The sequence below is a fragment of the Chelonia mydas genome, chromosome 2 (assembly GCF_015237465.2).
Source record: "Chelonia mydas isolate rCheMyd1 chromosome 2, rCheMyd1.pri.v2, whole genome shotgun sequence".
Taxonomy (NCBI): domain Eukaryota; kingdom Metazoa; phylum Chordata; order Testudines; family Cheloniidae; genus Chelonia; species Chelonia mydas.
Window position 1 is genome coordinate 5731644 of NC_057850.1, and position 18330 is coordinate 5749973.

Consider the following 18330-nt stretch of genomic DNA (forward strand, 5'->3'; position numbering starts at 1 on the left):
ACCAGCAAGGTCCGAACACAAAGCTCTTTATTGAAGAGTGCACACAACAATAGAGAGCCGCCCGTCTCCAAAGAGAACCAGCCAGCTTCTAAGTAAAACTCATAGGTTTTTATAGACAGTCGCGTCGCGTCAGATTTATTCATAAAGCAGCCCCCCCCCCCGTATTAGTTAAAATCCTCTTTCTCTATATGCATGCACATCTACCCCCCTTATTGTAGATAACTTTTAGCAAATCGTAGTGCTTCACTAACTTTCTTATCGGTATGGGTGTCAACCAGGAGATGAGGAGTTAAAACAGACATAACACAAGAGCAGGGAGTGGAAAACAGCGCCTCTGTATCTCAAGGACTGTTCCCAGCACATCTGGTCCAGGAATGCAGGCCTCCCCTTTTTTCTCACTCTCTGTAACTTAAACAAACATTCCTTCATTCTACTTTCAGAGACTTTCCCAGCAGCCTCTCTTCGCCTGACTTTGGTTCGGTTGGCATAACTGCCCCGTTTAGTTTTTCTCACCTAACACTTGTATCATTTCACTTCCTAAAAGCCCTTTCGGATTCAGTCCGTATGACTGAGGCTGGACAGGATGAAGCGTGAGTCTAGTCTCCCATAGATGTGTCATATGGGACTGGAACAAACACTACGGGAGCAAAACCGCTGCGGGGTCAGTCTGTAGGTTAGATATTAGCGTCTCTCCGATTCCTGCCTTCCGTCGTCAGTGAGTGGTGACGGAAAACCCTGCAGCTCTATTTAAAAACAGCCATTATGAGCAAGCTCCTTTAAGCCCTTGTCGTCATTCCAGAGCGCCCCCATGCGGGCAGGTGTGGTGTTGCAGGTGAGCCCTTACTTTGTTTCCCCCTCACCCAGGGCAGTGGCAAGTCCAAACAGGCCGTTAAATGCTAACAGCACCCCCTAGTGGAGGGTGTCATTTATTAACAGAAAAGCCCAGGCAGAACATCAACAAAACTTTCACCCCAACATCCCAGCGGGTGACTAGGTCATTTTAGTCCATGTCCCCCACCTGAGTGCCATGTTCTCCTCTGCCCAGGGGTTCCCTTGGTGCCAGTCTCTGCCCTGGGGTTGTGCCTCTTGCCCCTGCTGGAGAAACGTCCTTCTCTGGAGCCAGTGCGTCTGGGAAGTCCGTCCACTGGGACCCTTCTCCAGGGAAAGCAGGTGATCCATGCGAGGCCGGGCTTCCAGCCTGTGTCTGGGCGACCACTGGCTGAGACCAGGTCCTTCTGGGTGCCTGCAGACTGCTGCCCTCTATCTAGGAGGTGCCTGTCTCCATGAGCTCCTCTGAGAGGCTCGCTGTCCTGATGGGTTCCCCAGAGAGCCCTGCTCAGCCCTCTGGCTCAGGTTTCTCCTGCGAGCTCCCTCCGCTCCACAGGAGCCTCCCATCTCCCTTTGGGGCTGCCCTCTAACTGAGCATGGGTAACCCTTATTAATCAGCCACCCGGAGCAGCCATTCACCCCTCGGTGGGGCCTTCATCAGGCAGTCAGGGGCAGACTGGGCCCTGGTTCCCCATAAAGAGCAGCTAACCCCATGACACCCCTTGAGCCAATTCCCCTTGCATCTTACAATGTAGTGGGGCTGACCCTTCCTTGAATGAGTCAGGGTCTTCAGGATCAGGCCCTGGCTAGGAAAGGAACAAAGAAGGGCTAAATGGAGGCTGGTGTCAGGCAGTTTGTGCACTGCTGTCATTGCAGACTTTGGGGTTTCTAGAAGTTGGCCACTGAGGCACCCCCAGAATACAGGACATCCCCTTGGTTGGATGGGACTACCCCTGCTGGTGTGACCCCGTCCCTGCTGCTGTGACCTCATGTGCACAGGGCATGTAAGGTCATGCTGCAAGGAGGGTGCCATTTTGTAGGGTGCGCCACCCCGCCTCCATTGGTGAGACTTCGCACGCACGGTGCATCCATGCTCATGTCACGTGGAAGATGCCATTTTGCAGAGTGATACCGGTGTGACCTCGCAAATGCGGTGTCTCTGAGGTCATGCTGGTGGGGACAGAAGAGCACACTCTGTGAAGAGCCTCTTCTGTGCTTCCACGATGATAGGACAAAAGCACATTTGGGTTTATATCAGTACTCGAGAGGGACAAACCTTACAGAAACAAGACTGCCCAGCTTCAAACAGGCTGAATGGCTTGCTTAGGTTTCTCTTAAATTTAATATAAATGAATTTACGGAGATTCTAATATTTGGGAGTTTTATTATAACTACAAAATTGTAACAATAGTTTTTAACCCTTAAGATACTGAGATGCACTTTCAACCTTAACTCCAGCTTAATGAAGATAGTTGCCTTGAAATTCTGACTCACCCCTGGCTTTCCTGACTCCTTGGAAACAATGGTATAAGGCAGAGGATCTTCCAGGGCAGAGGCTCCGATGGGAGGAGTAAGGATAATTTCGTGGTTAACTCACTGGCATGGGACTCAGAAGATTTGGGTTCAGCTCCTGGCTCTGCCCCAGACTCCTTGTGTGACCTTAGGCAAGTCATTTCACCTCTCTGTGCCTCAGTTTCCCCATACAGATGATGATACTGGTTGAGCAGAGGCCTGTTCTCTAAGTTGTTCAAAGTAACACAAGTCCAGCTCAACCGGTTATGTAAAATTATTTAGGAAAGATTGGTACAAATTGGATTGTTTTGAGTTATAAGTTGGGGGGCAGAGTCACTACATAAGAGGAGTGGGGTGGACTGGAAAAAGTGAACGTCACCTGCAAGGCAGCCACGCCCACCATCTCGTGGTGCTCCAGGACCCACCAAGACACCGTTGGACCTTCGTCATCCTGATCCTGAATGGCCTCCTGATCAGACTGAGCCAGAGAGCCATCACCATCTCCACCGGCTTCAGCTAATTCCCGAACAACACCAGGGACGTGAGACTCAAGCTCCTGCTGTCAACTTCCCCCTCCAGGGTTAGTTTCCTGACCCTCCTTCTCTCTTCTCTTTTTTATTCCGTGCTTTTCACCTGCTGGCTGAGCTGGCCAAATCTACGTCACCTTTTGCAACGCCACTGCGAGCCTGTGACCATTAAGACAAGCTGAGAGCAATGCTACCCCGCCCCCCAAATCTAAATCAGACTCTGATAGCATCAGTAGCTCCAAACCATCTACACTAACTCTTTTCCCCAGGAAGAACAGCGACCACCCCCTCTAAAAGACAGCGAAGCAGAGGCCTCTCTCTGTATAAAAGGCTCCATACAGCTCAAGGAAAAGGGAATAAGGGGTGTGGGTTGTTCCCAGTGTTGCCAACCCCAAATGCTCAAAAATCATAAGTCAGGCTCACCAAAAATCATGAGACTGGCTTTAAAATCATGACATGATGTAAAGCTACCAGATTTGGGGTTCTCTTTATTTGCCTTCCACTTTTGGAGGCTTTCGGGTGCCCTGGGGTCACGTTTTGAAACTTCCTCCACAGCCATGAGGGCTTGAAACTTGCTTTTTCTTTAAGGATGTAAATCATCCCATCTCCACCTGAGTCCAGGAGCTGGGACTTTAAGGAAAACAATAATCATCATGAGACTCATGAGAGTTGGCAACGCTGAGTTTCATAGCGTCCAAGGCTGGAAAGGGACCATTGTGGTCATCTCATCTAACACAGGCCAGAGAAGTTCCTTGAAAAAATTCCTAAGGATTATCCTTTAGAAAAACATCCAACCTTGATTTAAAAATGGCCAGTGATGGAGAATCCAATATGGCCCTTGGTACATTGTCCCAGTGGTTAATTCTCTTCACTCTTAAATATTTACACCTTATCTCCAGTACAGTAAAAGCCTTTACAGGTAACACTTTATATCTCAAATGCTTTAACTGTTTATTCCCCTGTCTTTTCTGGCTTTAATAAAAGGTTGAATAGATGTGAATGACGGTTGTTACAATCGCAGTCAGCGGTGGTCGCTTGATGTGGACATTCCAACGGAGCCTTGTGGAGGAACCTTAAAGAACTGGCTGTAAGTAACTTGCCAAGAGTCACCCAGGAAATCTGTGGTGGAGAAGACAATCAAACGATGGTCTCCCAAGTTCCAGACCAGCATTCTAGCCACTGGCTCATACCAAAGACTTGATTTGCCTACCTGAAGAGGAAGGGCTGAGGAGGTAGCATCTACAAATAATGCACAATCCAAAGGGATAGCCCTGTTTGCTACCTCGTAACACTGGCCCTGGCTTTTATATGCAGAAAAACAGTTGTTAGGGCACAGGTGAGCTGTGGAGTTTTTGTAGCCTGTTGAGGTGGCCTTAGAAAGAAAAAGGTGGAGAACCCCTGGGTTAGATATTGAGAAAGTGAAAGTTGCAATGGCTGGATTTAAACCATGGATAAATAAGAGACATTGCAAAGAATGTGATGAAGGTCTAGGTGCTGGTCAGGAACTAAAGAAGGTCCTTCCCATGTATGTATGAAATGTTTATAGTGGTCTTGTTGTTTGGAGCATTAACTGCAGCATGTGAGAATTCCTTTGGGTGATCAGATGTCCCGATTTTATAGGGACAGTCCTGATATTTGGAGTTTTTGCTTTTAAAGGTGCCTATTAACCCCCACCTCTATCCCGATTTTTCACACTTGCTATCTGATCACCCTAGAATCCCTTCTCTTGTCACAGGTCCTTATGCATGGCAGACTCTTCCCTGAACTGATTTGTAAGGCTGCAGCCTCTCCACCTTCCAGGCCCATTGCTGCCACAGCACCTACAATTCGCTAGCCAGTTTGCGATGGCTTGGCTGAGCGGTGGCTGGCAGCTCCGGCAGAGAGAACAGCTCTCGACCCCCCAAGCCTGCCCATGCGTGACCACAAGCCGACATCACTTGTGACCAGCAGCCGAATTGTGGGACATCTGGTTTTTGTTACACATTGTGCTGTAATTGATTAGGATGGTTATTAACTATGAAGCCTATTGTTAGGGATGTTTACTCACTCTGTCAAACAAATAGATCAGCAGGAGTCATGCCCAGTGGTGAAAGCTGGAGTCAGTAGCCAGGAGTTGGAGCCAAGGGTCAAAGACCAGTTACTTGGAGCGAGACAAGGAAGGAAGGAGAAGCTGCTGGGCTTAATAGCCAGTCTGCTGACTCTTCCCATCAGTGGGGTGGGGTAGCCAATCAGGCAGCCTACTGCAGGCCAGCTCCTGTGCTCATTAAGTTGCCCAGAGACTGGCCCTGCTGCAGGCCCTGAGTCAGTCGGTTATAGAAAAGAGGAAGCTCCTAGCCAAGGGGCTTGGGGATTTCAGGAGAGGGTTCCTGCCAGGGGTATCAGGTGGAGGGAGGTGTAGAGAAAGAGGAGAGTCCCCGCTTCATCTGCCCCCAAATTCTACTAATGCCTCCCCTGCCTCCAATGCAATTAACGCTGCTGGCCCCACCCCCAAGTCAACTAAGTGGGATGAGGCAGACCCTACCCGAGGGCTCTTCTATTGCTGTGGCTGCCCTTGCCCCCCTTAGCACCTCCTCCAGCATCATCCCTGTGCCCTGATTGGGGTCCCTGTGTGCTACCGTAATTTAAATCTTAAATAGCTCACCCAAGAAACTACACTGAAGTTGCAAAGTCAAGCACTCGAAAACTAGCAAATGCCAGGTAGGTTTTTAGTTGCCCTAGCAACTTAATTCTGCCCCCTGTGTGACCGTCCCTGGATGTACTGAATGAGGCACTTGTCCTGTGGGAAAAAACCCTGGGGTGCCAGCAGCCTGCCAGGTGTGCTGTGACTTGGAGGCGAGCAGTGTAGGGGCTGCAGCTGCTAGGCTGTGTAGCTGCTAGCCCTGCTGGGTCCCAGTAACCGCTCTGAGGCCTGGCTACGGGAAAGGGGATTTTACTAGGCCTGGCAGGAAAGGGAAGGTTGCAAATACCCTTTGTGCAGTGACAGTTCACAGTGAGCAAGAACAGTTCTTGTCTGAGTCCCCGGGACAGTCCACTCAAGTCAGGTCTCTTCAAACCGAGTGCATGGGGTGCCCTCTCCAGGCCAGTCCCTATTCAAGCAAATAGGAGCTCTGAAGTTTCCAGGCCAGGCTCAGTTAGTGTCTCTCACTGGGGCCCCTCTGCACTGGCTCCTTGCCCAGCTGCTGCTGGTCCCCCGTAAGCCCCACACAGACCAGCACCCGTCTGCAATGCCCGGCACGCAGCCTGTTGCACACCTCGCTCTGCAGACAGATCTTTGCATCCCGCTTCTCTGCAGCTCCTGGTTAGCCATGCGGCTGCTGCCTCCCAAAAGAGCCCCATCATTTTCTGCTCAGGCTCCTTCCTCCCAGCTGGCCTGGAGAAAGGGAAGCGCTGTGGGGAAGGGACTGATGGGAGTTGTAGTCCCCTGGCGTAGCAGGTTCATCACACCTAACTTTCGTGTGCTTGACTTTGCAAAGTAAATAAAGGAAAGGTCACAGGAACCCATTTTAATGGACAAGCCTCAGGCAACAGAAATACAGAGGCCAGTCTCACCGCCCCCGGTAATTCAGCACTAAATAATAATACATGATGAGAGAACTGTGGAAACCTCATATTCTGGGGCATTTTAAACCAGACTGGAGAAAGCCAAGAGAAGGATGCAGTCTCTTGGGAAGGAAATGGGTTTAAATTAGGGGTTCTCGCCCAGGCTGGGGTTTGACAATATCAGAAGGTTCTGTGGGAACATGTCGATTTGGCCGAAACTTCTGAGAGAAACCGGCCTGACTTCCTGCCAGCTCACCACCCATCTCCTCAGCAGCCCACCTGGAGGGAAGTATGGAAACTGGGGTTCCCCAAATCCCTGAGCATCCATCTCCCCAGGCTGTCTCCTTCCCCATCCCTGATGTAGCTGGCTGCCTCCGTGGTTCTCCTGACTCCCTACCTGGTGGGCTGCTCCGCTCCCTGGAGCCCCATGCTCGCTGGCTCCCCGGGTGCTGCCTGGGGACCGCCAGGCTGCCTGACTCTCCTCACCGCTGACTCTCCAGACAGCCAGCTTCCTGGTCTGCCCAACAATTCCCACCTGCCCTGCTCCTTGCAACTCCTTGCTGCCTGTCTTCCCATCCGCCTGCCTGGCAGGCTGCCCCACTCCTTGAGCTCCCCAATTCCCAGTGCTGCCTGCCTCCAGCTCTGCGGGGCTGCCCTGCCCCTTGGTGCCTTGGGCTGCACAGCCAGCTCGGCCGATGGGGAGTCGGGCAGCTGGAGGCATCACGAAGCCAGGGCAGTCCAGCAGCCTGCCAGGCCGGGAGGTAGGCGCCCTAGGGTGCTGGGAGATTTGGGACAGAAAGATTTATCACCAACTGGAACTTTTTCAGAGGATGGAGCTTCTCTGTACTGGCCAGCTGCACTGGTGACCCTCATCCCTCTCTCTGTGCCTAGAAGGCAGGGAGCAGGGTCCCCACCCTATTTGCTGTTGGAACCTGGTATAGAAAAGATTAAGAATCACCGGATTAGACAATAGAGTAGGGATTTTCCATCGCTGGTGTCTGGTTTATGCAGTGTATTAACCATCAACTTGTGCAAAAGCTTTTGGCACAGGAATGCTTTAGTGCTCCTGCATTTCCTCCTCCCTCCAGACTGCAGCGGGGAAACGAAACCAAACACAATTACATTTCCTGGGGCACTGCATTCTGTGAAGACTCTGAGCCTTGTTTCCTCTGGCTTCTCTTGAACTAAGAAAAAAACCCACGTGAGCAAACTCCCCTGCACATCCCACACCCAGCCATCAGTCTCCTGTCTCCTCCCCGCTAACTCGCAGTCTTTGCATGCACTGCCTTCACAGGTAAACACCAAGATCCTCATTTATACCCAGCCCCCCAAGAAGCAGCTTCCCTTCTGCCCACGCTGTGACGGCAGGCCGAAGATGAAGGCTTTTCTTCTCGCCCTGCTGGTGGCGATTCTGTGTGTGGAGCAAGGTGAGATGCTGCTCATGATTCCTCTGTGCCAGACAAAGAGCCAGGGAAGCGGCTAGAAATGGCAGGGGCAGAGGGGGATTTTTGCTGCACCGTGGGCAAAGATTCTACCTTTAAGTAGGAGCTGGCACTTCTGCAAACCTCCCTTTGCAGCCAGTCACTTGGTCGTGCGAAGCATGGCTGGTGCGTTGGCTGTCTTTTGAGCACTAGCTTGTGTGGATGTAATAAAAATAGCTCAGTGCAGGCATAGCAAATTATCTCCATTTCACGATGCTTAGGGGGATGCAGTGCTCTGGATGCAAGAGAGAGCACAGTTCTGTGGATCTGAGCTCCTTCCAACAGCAGCATGTCTTGAGAGGCCTAGAGGGGGATGAGCGGGGGCTGACTAGCCCTAGAGACCGGTCTAGTCGTCTCTTAAAGAAATCTTTTATACGGTTATCCTCTGAGCTAGGCTCTTTTATTCAGGGCGATCAGTGCTTCTCAGCATTGCTTTCTTGCAACCACAACTTTTGCAAGTTCTTCTACTGTGGTCAGCTAAAAACATAAGGGTCTGATTGATCCCAGATACAGTGGAGTAAATCAGGAGTAACTGCACTGAATTCAGTTAAGCTGGCGCAGTGGAACATCGGCACAAATGAGATCAGACTCAGGCCCTACGATCTTACAATGCTGTGGTGGAATCCAGTAATATGGGAGGGGGGTCACAGCAGTAGGTTCCGGTTGGAGGGGCCACTGGTTGATTCTTAATGGAGGATAAATTTTACTCCTCCAACTCTTCCTGAGCTCATCTGGTTTTAAAAATAAGGAGGTCTGGGGAGGTTTGATACTTGGTTGGGAGACCTCCAGGGATAAAAGGTGTTTGTGGAACAGGCTTTTATTTATTTATTTATTTGCCACTAAACCCTAGGAAGAACAGGCTCGGTTATTAACCAGTGAATGTTTACTTGTTCGAAGATTTCCCCATTTATATGCTCTCAGATGTTGTTGTCTTTTGATCGTCTATACAAATGTATTATCCCCCTCTCTTACTGTTTACTCACATTAATGTACATAAATAAGTCAGCCCAAGACCTGCACCGGGTGCCAGGGTAAACTACAGCCTGAGCCCAAGGGAACTGACCAGCTCCAGCCACCTGGGTTTCTGGTTCTGTGGGGTCCACACTGAGAAAGAACTAGTTGGTTTCTCACTGTTCTTAAGATGATCTTAGCTGCCCCCTCTAGACACTCACTCTGGATTCCACACCGCAGTATTTAAGCCCATCATGATGTGTGTTATTTTCCGAGTCCCAGTTTGTATGTGATCAAATTAAGCCCAGAGCATGAGAGAAATCTGCTGGCCTCTGTGCCTGGACAATAGACACCCTTTGCCAGGCAAATGGGTTATTGCAGGTAGCTGGGTCCCCAGAGCTTTGTTCTCAATATTCCTTTTGCCATATAAGGAGCCTCTCCCGAGGAAACTCCCTTTGCTTTAGCTGGCTACACATTAACCTGCCTTGAAGACATCACATGGTGTTTGAGTGCCAAGTGCTGGGCTGTTGAAGAAGAGCAGTGGTTGCCTGGAGAACACAGACTGAGCTGGCGTGGGCAGTAACGGCTTGATCCAGAGCCCAGTGATGTCAGTGGGAGCCTTTCCACTGACTGCACTGGGCTTTGGGTCGGGGTTTGAAAGCCTTGGCCGAGCTCTGCTCTTTGCAAGGTCAGACTGCACAGGTTTTATCTAAGGCAGTGGTTCTCAAAGCCGGTGCGCCGCTGTTCAGGGAAAGCCCCTGGCAGGCCGGACCGGTTTGTTTACCTACCGCGTCCGCAGGTTCGGCCGATCGTGACTCCCACTGGCCGTGGTTCACCGCTCCAGGCCAATGAGGGCTGCGGGAAGGACGGCCAGCATGTCCTTTGGCCCACACCGCTTCCCGCAGCCCCATTGGCCTGGAGCGGCGAACCACGGCCAGTGGGAGTCACGATCGGCCGAACCTGCGGACGTGGCAGGTAAACAAACTGGTCTGGCCCGCCAGGGGCTTTCCCTGAACAAGTGGGGGACGAGCTTAGATCAGTGGTTCTCAAAGGCATTTCCTAAGGGCTGTAAAAAGAAAAGGAGTACTTGTGGCACCTTAGAGATTAACAAATTTATTTGAGCATAAGCTTTCATGAGCTACAGCTCACTTCATCGGCTGCATTCAGTGGAAAATACAGTGGGGAGATTTTATATACACAGAGAACATGAAACAGTGGGTGTTACCATACACACTGTAACGAGAGTGATCAGGTAAGGTGAGCTATTACCAGCAGGAGAGGGGAAAAAAACCCAAAAAACAAAAAAACTTCTGTAGTGATATCTTGTCAACTGCTGGAAATGGCCCACCTTGATTATCACTACAAAAGGGTTTTTTTTTCCCCCCCTCTCCTGCTGGTAATAGCTCACCTTACCTGATCACTCTCATTACAGTGTGTATGGTAACACCCATTGTTCCATGTCCTCTGTGTATATAAATCTCCCCACTGTATTTTCCACTGCATGCATCCGATGAAGTGAGCTGTAGCTCATGAAAGCTTATGCTCAAATAAATTTGTTAGTCTCTAAGGTGCCACAAGTCCTCCTTTTCTTTTTGCGGATACAGACTAACATGGCTGTTACTTTGAAACCTAAGGGCTATGTTGTATCTCAGGAGTTCGTCAGCATCTCAGAAGCTGAGCACCAAAAGCTTCTTCTCCTGGCAAATAGTTCCATCATCTGTTTGGTGGCAGTTGGTTTTTGCTCTTGCATTGCTTAGGTTCTTTGTTCTGTAGTTTCAGTCTCAGCCTCCTTAAATAATTCCTCCCTCTTCATTACGTTTTCTATTATTAGACATTTTTCAGGAGCCCGTTGCTTCATGTTTTTTCTCTGTAATGTACTTACTAGTACTGGCATTTGACTTGGTGCCGTGTGAGATTTTGATGAAAAAACTAGACTGATAGAACATTAGCATGGCACACATTGACTACGGCCACGTCTACCCGGGCGCGTTTACAGTGGCACAGCTGTACCGATGCAGCTGCGCCTCTGGACAATCTCTCGTGTGGCTGCTGTATGCCGACCGGACAGAGCTCTCCCGCTGAGAGAATTAAACCACCCCCAGTGAGTGGCTGTAGCTGTGTTGGGGGGTGAGTGACATAGCGCTGTCCACACTAGCAGATAGGTCGGTGTAACTGGGTGTGTGTGTTGGGGGGCGGGGGGTTCACACCTGTGAGCAGCATAAATTTTGCTGACATAAGTGGTAGTGTAGACCTGGCCTAAAAGCTGGCTCACTGATAGGTGTCGCAATGTAACTGTAAATGGGGAATCGTCAATGAGTGGGTGTGTCTCCAGCGGGGTCCTGCAGGGATCAGTTCTTGGCGCTATGCTATTTAACATTTTTATCAGTGACCTGGAAGAAAACAACGTCATCACTGATAAATTTACAGGTGACAGAAAAACTAGGGGAGTGGTAAATAATGAAGAGCTCAGGTCACTGATCGAGAACAATCTGGATTGCTTGGTAAGCTGGGCGCAAGCAAACAATCTGCATTTTCATATGACTAAATGTAATGGTATACATCTAGGGACAAAAATGTCGGCCGTATTTACAGGACGGGGGACTCTCCCTGGGAAGCAGTGACTCTGAAAAAGCTTTGTGGGGCCGTGGTGGATAATCTGCTGAACATGAGCTCCCAGTGTGACTCTGTGGCCAAAAGGGGTAATATCCCACAGTGTTGTAAATTGCACCTAGCTACTCAACATGAGTATTTGGAATTATGAAAAAAAATCATTTTCACTCCTCTTTAACCGTGTTTGCCAGCGTAGCTCTGGGAGAGGGGGTGGAGCTGGATTCTATTCTGGCTCACATATCCTCAGAATTATTGTGTGATCATAAAATGGTTATTAGTGAGAGGAAGGATGGTCTGGTTGATCAGGCACTAGAGTAGTATTGAGAGACCTAGGTTTAAATTCCTGTTCTGCTACAAACTTCCTGCATGTCCATGGGCAAGTTACTTAGCCTCGCTGTGTCTCAGTTTCTTCATATGTAAAAACATATGTAAAACATATGTAAAAACAGGGGTGTTGTGAGGATAAATACATTAAAAATTCTGAGATACTCAGCTGCTATGGTATTGGGGGGCTGTATAAGAACCTGAGCTAGATTAGTGGTGATGAGTAAACAGGAATGATCCAGGCTAAATTTGTGGCACTGATGGAATGCAAACTGAACTAAGATCATCTGCCTTAGAATCACCAAGGGACAATCAATGTGGAATCTCTGTGATGCCATTTGTACTGACTCAGAATTGAACCATCAAATTATTTCACTGATTCATGGGCTCCTCGGAGGACCGTGCCATGTGAGGCTGTATCAGTGGGAGGCTTTCCTCTTGTAACCTATAGGATTAACCTGCTTGCTTGCATATATATATATATATATATAATTTCTTATAGTTTAAGTATTTGATGTATTGTAATAGATTTATACATTTATATTAAAAATAAGTTTGGCTGTAATGCAAAAGACCTACAGGTCATATCCTGTATGTTAAGCTAAGGCAAAGTTAGCATATCTGTATTAAGACCTTTTACCCAGAAAGCAAAGTTGACTTATATCTTCTTACCTAAACAGCGAAGACCTTTTATCTAGACCAATAGACAATGGAAGAATGGCATAGGGGTTTTTTCAGTGTTGTAGCCACAGACATAACAGGTACACCACAAGGAAACTTATGTGCGTTATGTACATGTCATCAGTACGCACATACATACTAGCCTATGGGGTAAGCGTACCCTAACATTTTGTGGCTGAGGAATGAAATTTGGGGATAGGAGGAAGGATTTCCGGCACTTGTGCCCTATAAAAGAGGTGACCCACCTCACTAGAGAATTCTTTTTCTACTCTGTCTCTATTCCTCTTCCTCTTCTATTCTATTCTATCTACTATGACTACTACTATTAGTAGGCTATACTTGTTCTTCTTAAACTTTAAGTTTCAAGGGAACTAGGCTAAGCTTGGTTTCCCTTCGTTTTATTCTTAGTTTGTTTATTAGGTTTTAATTTAAGTTTGAGTTAGTCAAGTAAACCCTAAGTTAGTTTTAATAGCACTTAGTATTAGTTTCTTCTGAACACTGCATCTCTCACTCAATAATTAAAAAACCTGAATCGCAAGGCTGGTCCTGTGTCTCTTACCACCAGGTTATCAAGGAAGGGTGTGATTACAGTAACTCCTCACTTAATGTCCTCCCACTTAACGTTGTTTCAAAGTTAAGTCATTGTTCAATTAGGGAACATGCTCGTTTAAAGTTGTGCAATGCTCCCTTATAATGTCGTTTGGCTGCCTGTTCTTTCCAGTGCCTGTAAGATTCTGTGGAAGAGCAGCGACTTTACAAGGGAGCATTGCACAACTTGCTCTTCTCCACCTCCTCCCTCTCTCTCCCGGTGCTTCCCCCACCGCCAAACAGCGCTTAGGACTCTCTGGGAGGGAGGGGCAGGAGCGGGGAAGCGCTGTGTCTCCACTCCTCCCCCTCCCTCCGAGAAAGTCCTAAGTGCTGCCAAACAGCTGTTTGGTGACGCTTAGGACTTTGCCGGGGGGGAAGGAGCGGGGATGCAGCGTGCTCAGGAGAGGAGGTGGAGTGCGGGGGGGAAGAGGTGGGCCTGGAGTGGAGCGGGGACGGGAAGAGGTGGGCCTGGAGCATCCCCCGGCAATGTCAGCGCCTGTTCTTCTCCGGGGAAGCTGCTGCTGTGAAGGTGCTTCCTAGCGTCCTTGCCTGCAGCGGGCTGTGCCTGTGTGGGATAAGCCAGGGGCACTTCGCAACCACAGTACAGTACTGTACACTAGATAATGCCTTTTGTCTGCCCCCCCCAAATTTCCTTGGAACCTAACCCCCCACATTTACATGAAATCTTATGGGAAAATTGGATTCGTTTAACATCGTTTCACTTAAAGTTGCATTTTTCAGGAACATAACTACAACATTAAGTGAGAAGTTACTGTATATTAACCAAAGCTTTGTCGCATATAATACTATATTATCATCTGTATCTTTTGAATAGCAGTAATGCAATTGTAACTTTGTAACTCTGAGTATTTTACCATTTACTTACTATTATTGATTTTAATAAAAAGTCTTTAAGGCTATATCTGTCTCAGTGTAAGCTTCCTGTCCTACCCCCGAGGGTCGTTTGTAAAGTCTGTGAAGCCTGATTCGGGACAAGAACTTTTATCTTCTGATCAAACAGATTGGTGAGCCTAAAACCCATGCTATTAATATTAACAATTAATTATTGTTAATATTAATTAACTAAATTAAATACGAATTAAATTGATAAATTAAATTAATATTATTAGTACACCCTAAATCAGGCTACAGACTGGCAAGCCAGCCAGGAGACTCGAGGAGTGTGTGACAGGAATTTTCAGGGATTCCAGACATCCTTAGACCCCTGAGAATCTCACCTGAGGCATAAGTAAAGAGTTAAAGTTAAAGAGAGTTAGAGCACAAGATTTTATGTCTTGCTAACTCACTCTTAAGAACACAGGAACCTGATTTCCTGTGGCTGCGGCTTGGCAGCAATCCAGTGTTTCCTGTCTGTGGTGTGGTTTGACTTAGAGTTTTATTTTGGAGGTTTTGAATTTAATCTTGCAAGATAAAGTAATAGTGTTATTATTTTAAAAGTGGTACGTGCCTTTTAAGGGGCTTTGTTAAAGGTTGAAGTTATAACGAATGGTACCAATAAGATATTAGCAGTAGTATCGGGCCCGATGACCCACACTAGTGGTGGCGGGGGAGTTGATAAATATATGTATTAATTACTGCCAAGAGGCCGCATAACTCAGAATTTGTACAGTTCTTCAGTCCCCACAACTCTCCCGGGCTGCACCTCTGATCCGTCTGCCTCAGTGTTTCCCAGCTGTTTGGCAGGTCCCGACAGAGGGAAAGACCTCTCAATCAACAACGAGCCATCGAGGGAAGAGAGGGGAATGTGCCCCCACACCTCTATCATTTACTTGGGACTTATTAAACCAGTTGTAAAAACCGGTTTGGGGTATACTGAAGGGATACCTTCAGTTACAGAGTAAAAACAGCAGAGTGTTCATTATAATTTATTACATAAGCTAGTGAAATTTTAGAATTCAAATGAGTTCTATGTTACATGTTAAGGTAAGTGGAGCAAGGGCAAGAGTAGAGTCTGTTGAAGTTGCCCACAGTCTGGCTTTAGAAAACTTTGCCAGAAAATACAGTCAGGAACATGGAGATGGTTTAGAACAGCTGAGGAATAGCAAGATGATATCTGAGCATTGTAACCCTGGGGTTTTGTGAGTGAGGTATTTGATGTAGAAACGAAGCAGAAAAAAGAAAAGAAAGGCTAAACTGGTAAAGGAAATAGCTGTTAAATGTCTGCTCGTAGCTTATAGTTCGCTGGGAAAGAAATTAAATAAAAAAATTAGAGTTACTCAGGAAAGCCCAGCAAACTTTGGATGCCAGCTTAAAATCACTGGACAGCTATAAATCAGACCGTGGTCAGCTGTTAAAAAGAATCAAAGAGTTGAAAAAAATAGAAGATGTGTTAGAGGAGGATAAAGAATCGGTTCCCATCCCTATTGGCATGGTGGAACTGATGGAGACAAAAAAATCTGCAGGGCCAATTACTAGAAGTAGGGTGAGAGAATTAGCTCAGGCTAATATAGTACCTTTAGAAGTGGAATTGGAGATTAAGTCTCAGGAGCCACAGGGAGAGTCAAAAGAGGAAGTTAGAAGTGCAGAAGCTACCAGCAGTCTGCAGCTAGGAAAAGGAAGTCCCAGGGTGGCACCAGAGGAGGGGCAGTTGAGTGTCATCATAGAGGAAGCGATTAGTAATGTAAAATGGCGCTGCATCCGAGAGTGCTAAAGGAGTTGGCGGATGTGGACTCCGCCGATTGGAAGGCATGAGATGCACTGTCCTAGGGTTGGGGATTCCATGACCACCACTCCCAAGAGAAGGAGGCGGGTGGTGGTGGTCAGGGACTCTCTCCTCAGGGGGACTGAGTCATCTATCTGCTGCCCCGACTGGGAAAACCGAGAAGTCTGCTGCTTGCCAGGAGCTAAGATTCGCAATGTGACGGAGAGACTGCTGAGACTCATCAAGCCCTCGGATCGCTACCCCTTCCTGCTTCTCCACGTGGGCACCAATGATACTGCCAAGAATGACCTTGAGCAGATCACTGCAGACTACATGGCTCTGGGAAGAAGGATAAAGGAGTTTGAGGTGCGAGTGGTCTTCTTGTCCATCCTCCCCGTGGAAGGAAAAGGCCAGGGTAGAGACCGTCGAATCGTGGAAGTCAACGAATGGCTACGTAGGTGGTATTAGAGAGAAGGCTTTGGATTCTTTGACCATGGGATGGTGTTCCAAGAAGGAGGAGTGCTAGGCAGAGACGGGCTCCACCTAATGAAGAGAGGAAAGAGCATCTTCGCAAGCAGGCTGGCTAACTTAGTGAGGAGGGCTTTAAACTAGGTTCACCGAGGGAAGGAGACCAAAGCCCTGAGGTAAGTGGGGAAGTGGGATACCGGGAGGAAGCAGGAGCACGCGAGAGGGCAGGGCTCCTGCCTCATACTGAGAAAGAGGGGCGATCTCAAGTGCCTATACACAAATGCACGAAGCCTGGGAAACAAGCAGGGAGAACTGGAAGTCCTGGCAAAGTCAAGGAATTACGATCTGATTGGAATAACAGAGACTTGGTGGGATAACTCACATGACTGGAGTACTGTCATGGATGGATATAAGCTGTTCAGGAAGGACAGGCAGGGCAGAAAAGGTGGGGGAGTTGCATTGTATGTAAGGGAGCAGTATGACTGCTCAGAGCTCCGGTATGAAACTGCAGAAAAACCTGAGAGTCTCTGGATTAAGTTTAGAAGTGTGAGCAACAAGGGCGATGTCGTGGTGGGAGTCTGCTGTAGACCACCGGACCAGGGGGATGAGGTGGATGAGGCTTTCTTCCGGCAACTCACGGAAGTTACTAGATTGCAGGCCCTGTTTCTCATGGGAGACTTCAATCACCCTGATATCTGCTGGGAGAGCAATACAGCGGTGCACAGACGATCCAGGAAGTTTTTGGAAAATGTAGGGGACAATTTCGTGGTGCAAGTGCTGGAGGAACCAATTAGGGGCAGAGCTCTTCTTGACCTGCTGCTCACAAACCAGGAAGAATTAGTAGGGGAAGCAAAAGTGGATGGGAACCTGGGAGGCAGTGACCATGAGATGGTCAAGTTCAGGATCCTGACACAAGGAAGAAAGGAAAGCAGCAGAATACGGACCCTGGACTTCAGAAAAGCAGACTTTGACTCCCTCAGGGAACTGATGGGCAGGATCCCCTGGGAGAATAACATGAGGGGGAAAGGAGTCCAGGAGAGCTGGCTGTATTTTAAAGAATCCTTATTGAGGTTACAGGGACAAACCATCCCGATGTGTAGAAAGAATAGTAAATATGGCAGGCGACCAGCTTGGCTTCACAGTGAAATCCTTGCTGCTCTTAAATACAAAAAAGAAGCTTACAAGAAGTGGAAGATTGGACAAATGACCAGGGATGACTATAAAAATATTGCTCGGGCACGCAGGAGTGAAATCAGGAAGGCCAAATCACACCTGGAGTTGCAGCTAGCAAGAGATGTTAAGAGTAACAAGAAGGGTTTCTTCAGGTATGTTAGCAACAAGAAGAAAGTCAAGGAAAGTGTGGGCCCCTTACTGAATGAGGGAGGCAAGCTAGTGACACATGATGTGGAAAAAGCTAATGTACTCAATGCTTTTTTTGCCTCTGTCTTCACGAACAAGGTCAGCTCCCAGACTGCTGCACTGGGCAGCACAGCGTGGGGAGGAGGTGGCCAGCCCTCTGTGGAGAAAGAAGTGGTTCGGGACTATTTAGAAAAGCTGGACGAGCACAAGTCCATGGGGCCGGATGCGTTGCATCCGAGAGTGCTAAAGGAGTTGGCGGATGTGATTGCAGAGCCATTGGCCATTATCTTTGAAAACTCTTGGCGATCCAGGGAAGTCCCGGACGACTCGAAAAAGGTTAATGTAGTGGCCATCTTTAAAAAAGGGAAGAAGGAGGATGCCTGACTAATCTAATTACCTTCTATGACGAGATAACTGGCTCTGTGGATGAGGGGAAAGCAGTGGATGTGTTGTTCCTTGACTTTAGCAAAGCTTTTGACATGGTCTCCCACAGTATTCTTGCCAGTAAGTTAAAGAAGTATGGGCTGGAGGAATGGACGATAAGGTGGATAGAAAGCTGCCTAGATTGTCGGGCTCAACGGGTAGTGATCAGTGGCTCCATGTCTAGTTGGCAGCCGGTATCAAGTGGAGTGCCCCAAGGATCGGTCCTTGGGCTGGTTTTGCTCAATATCTTCATTAGTGATCTGGAGGATGGTGTGGATTGCACCCTCAGCAAGTTTGCAGCTGACACTAAACTGGGAGGAGAGGTAGATATGCTGGAGGGTAGGGATAGGATACAGAGGGCCCTAGACAGATTAGA

General features: G+C 48.3%; 1 protein-coding gene and 1 long non-coding RNA gene across 2 annotated transcripts in view; one reads left to right on the forward strand and one right to left on the reverse strand.

The window, feature by feature from the left end:
• Positions 1-18330, forward strand: part of LOC114021713 (lymphocyte antigen 6E-like) — a 47137-nt gene that overhangs the window by 20311 nt on the left and 8496 nt on the right. Inside the window, exon 3 of the mRNA XM_027831616.3 lies at positions 7702-7834. Coding sequence (XP_027687417.2) covers positions 7783-7834 — 52 coding nt within the window. The 5' untranslated portion in view covers positions 7702-7782. The remainder of the gene's footprint in view (positions 1-7701; positions 7835-18330) is intronic.
• LOC122464378 lies at positions 193-2286 on the reverse strand. Its single transcript, XR_006288336.1, has 3 exons — positions 2276-2286; positions 2010-2022; positions 193-332 (listed from the first exon to the last, which is right to left on the reverse strand). It is a non-coding gene; the product is annotated as an uncharacterized LOC122464378 (long non-coding RNA).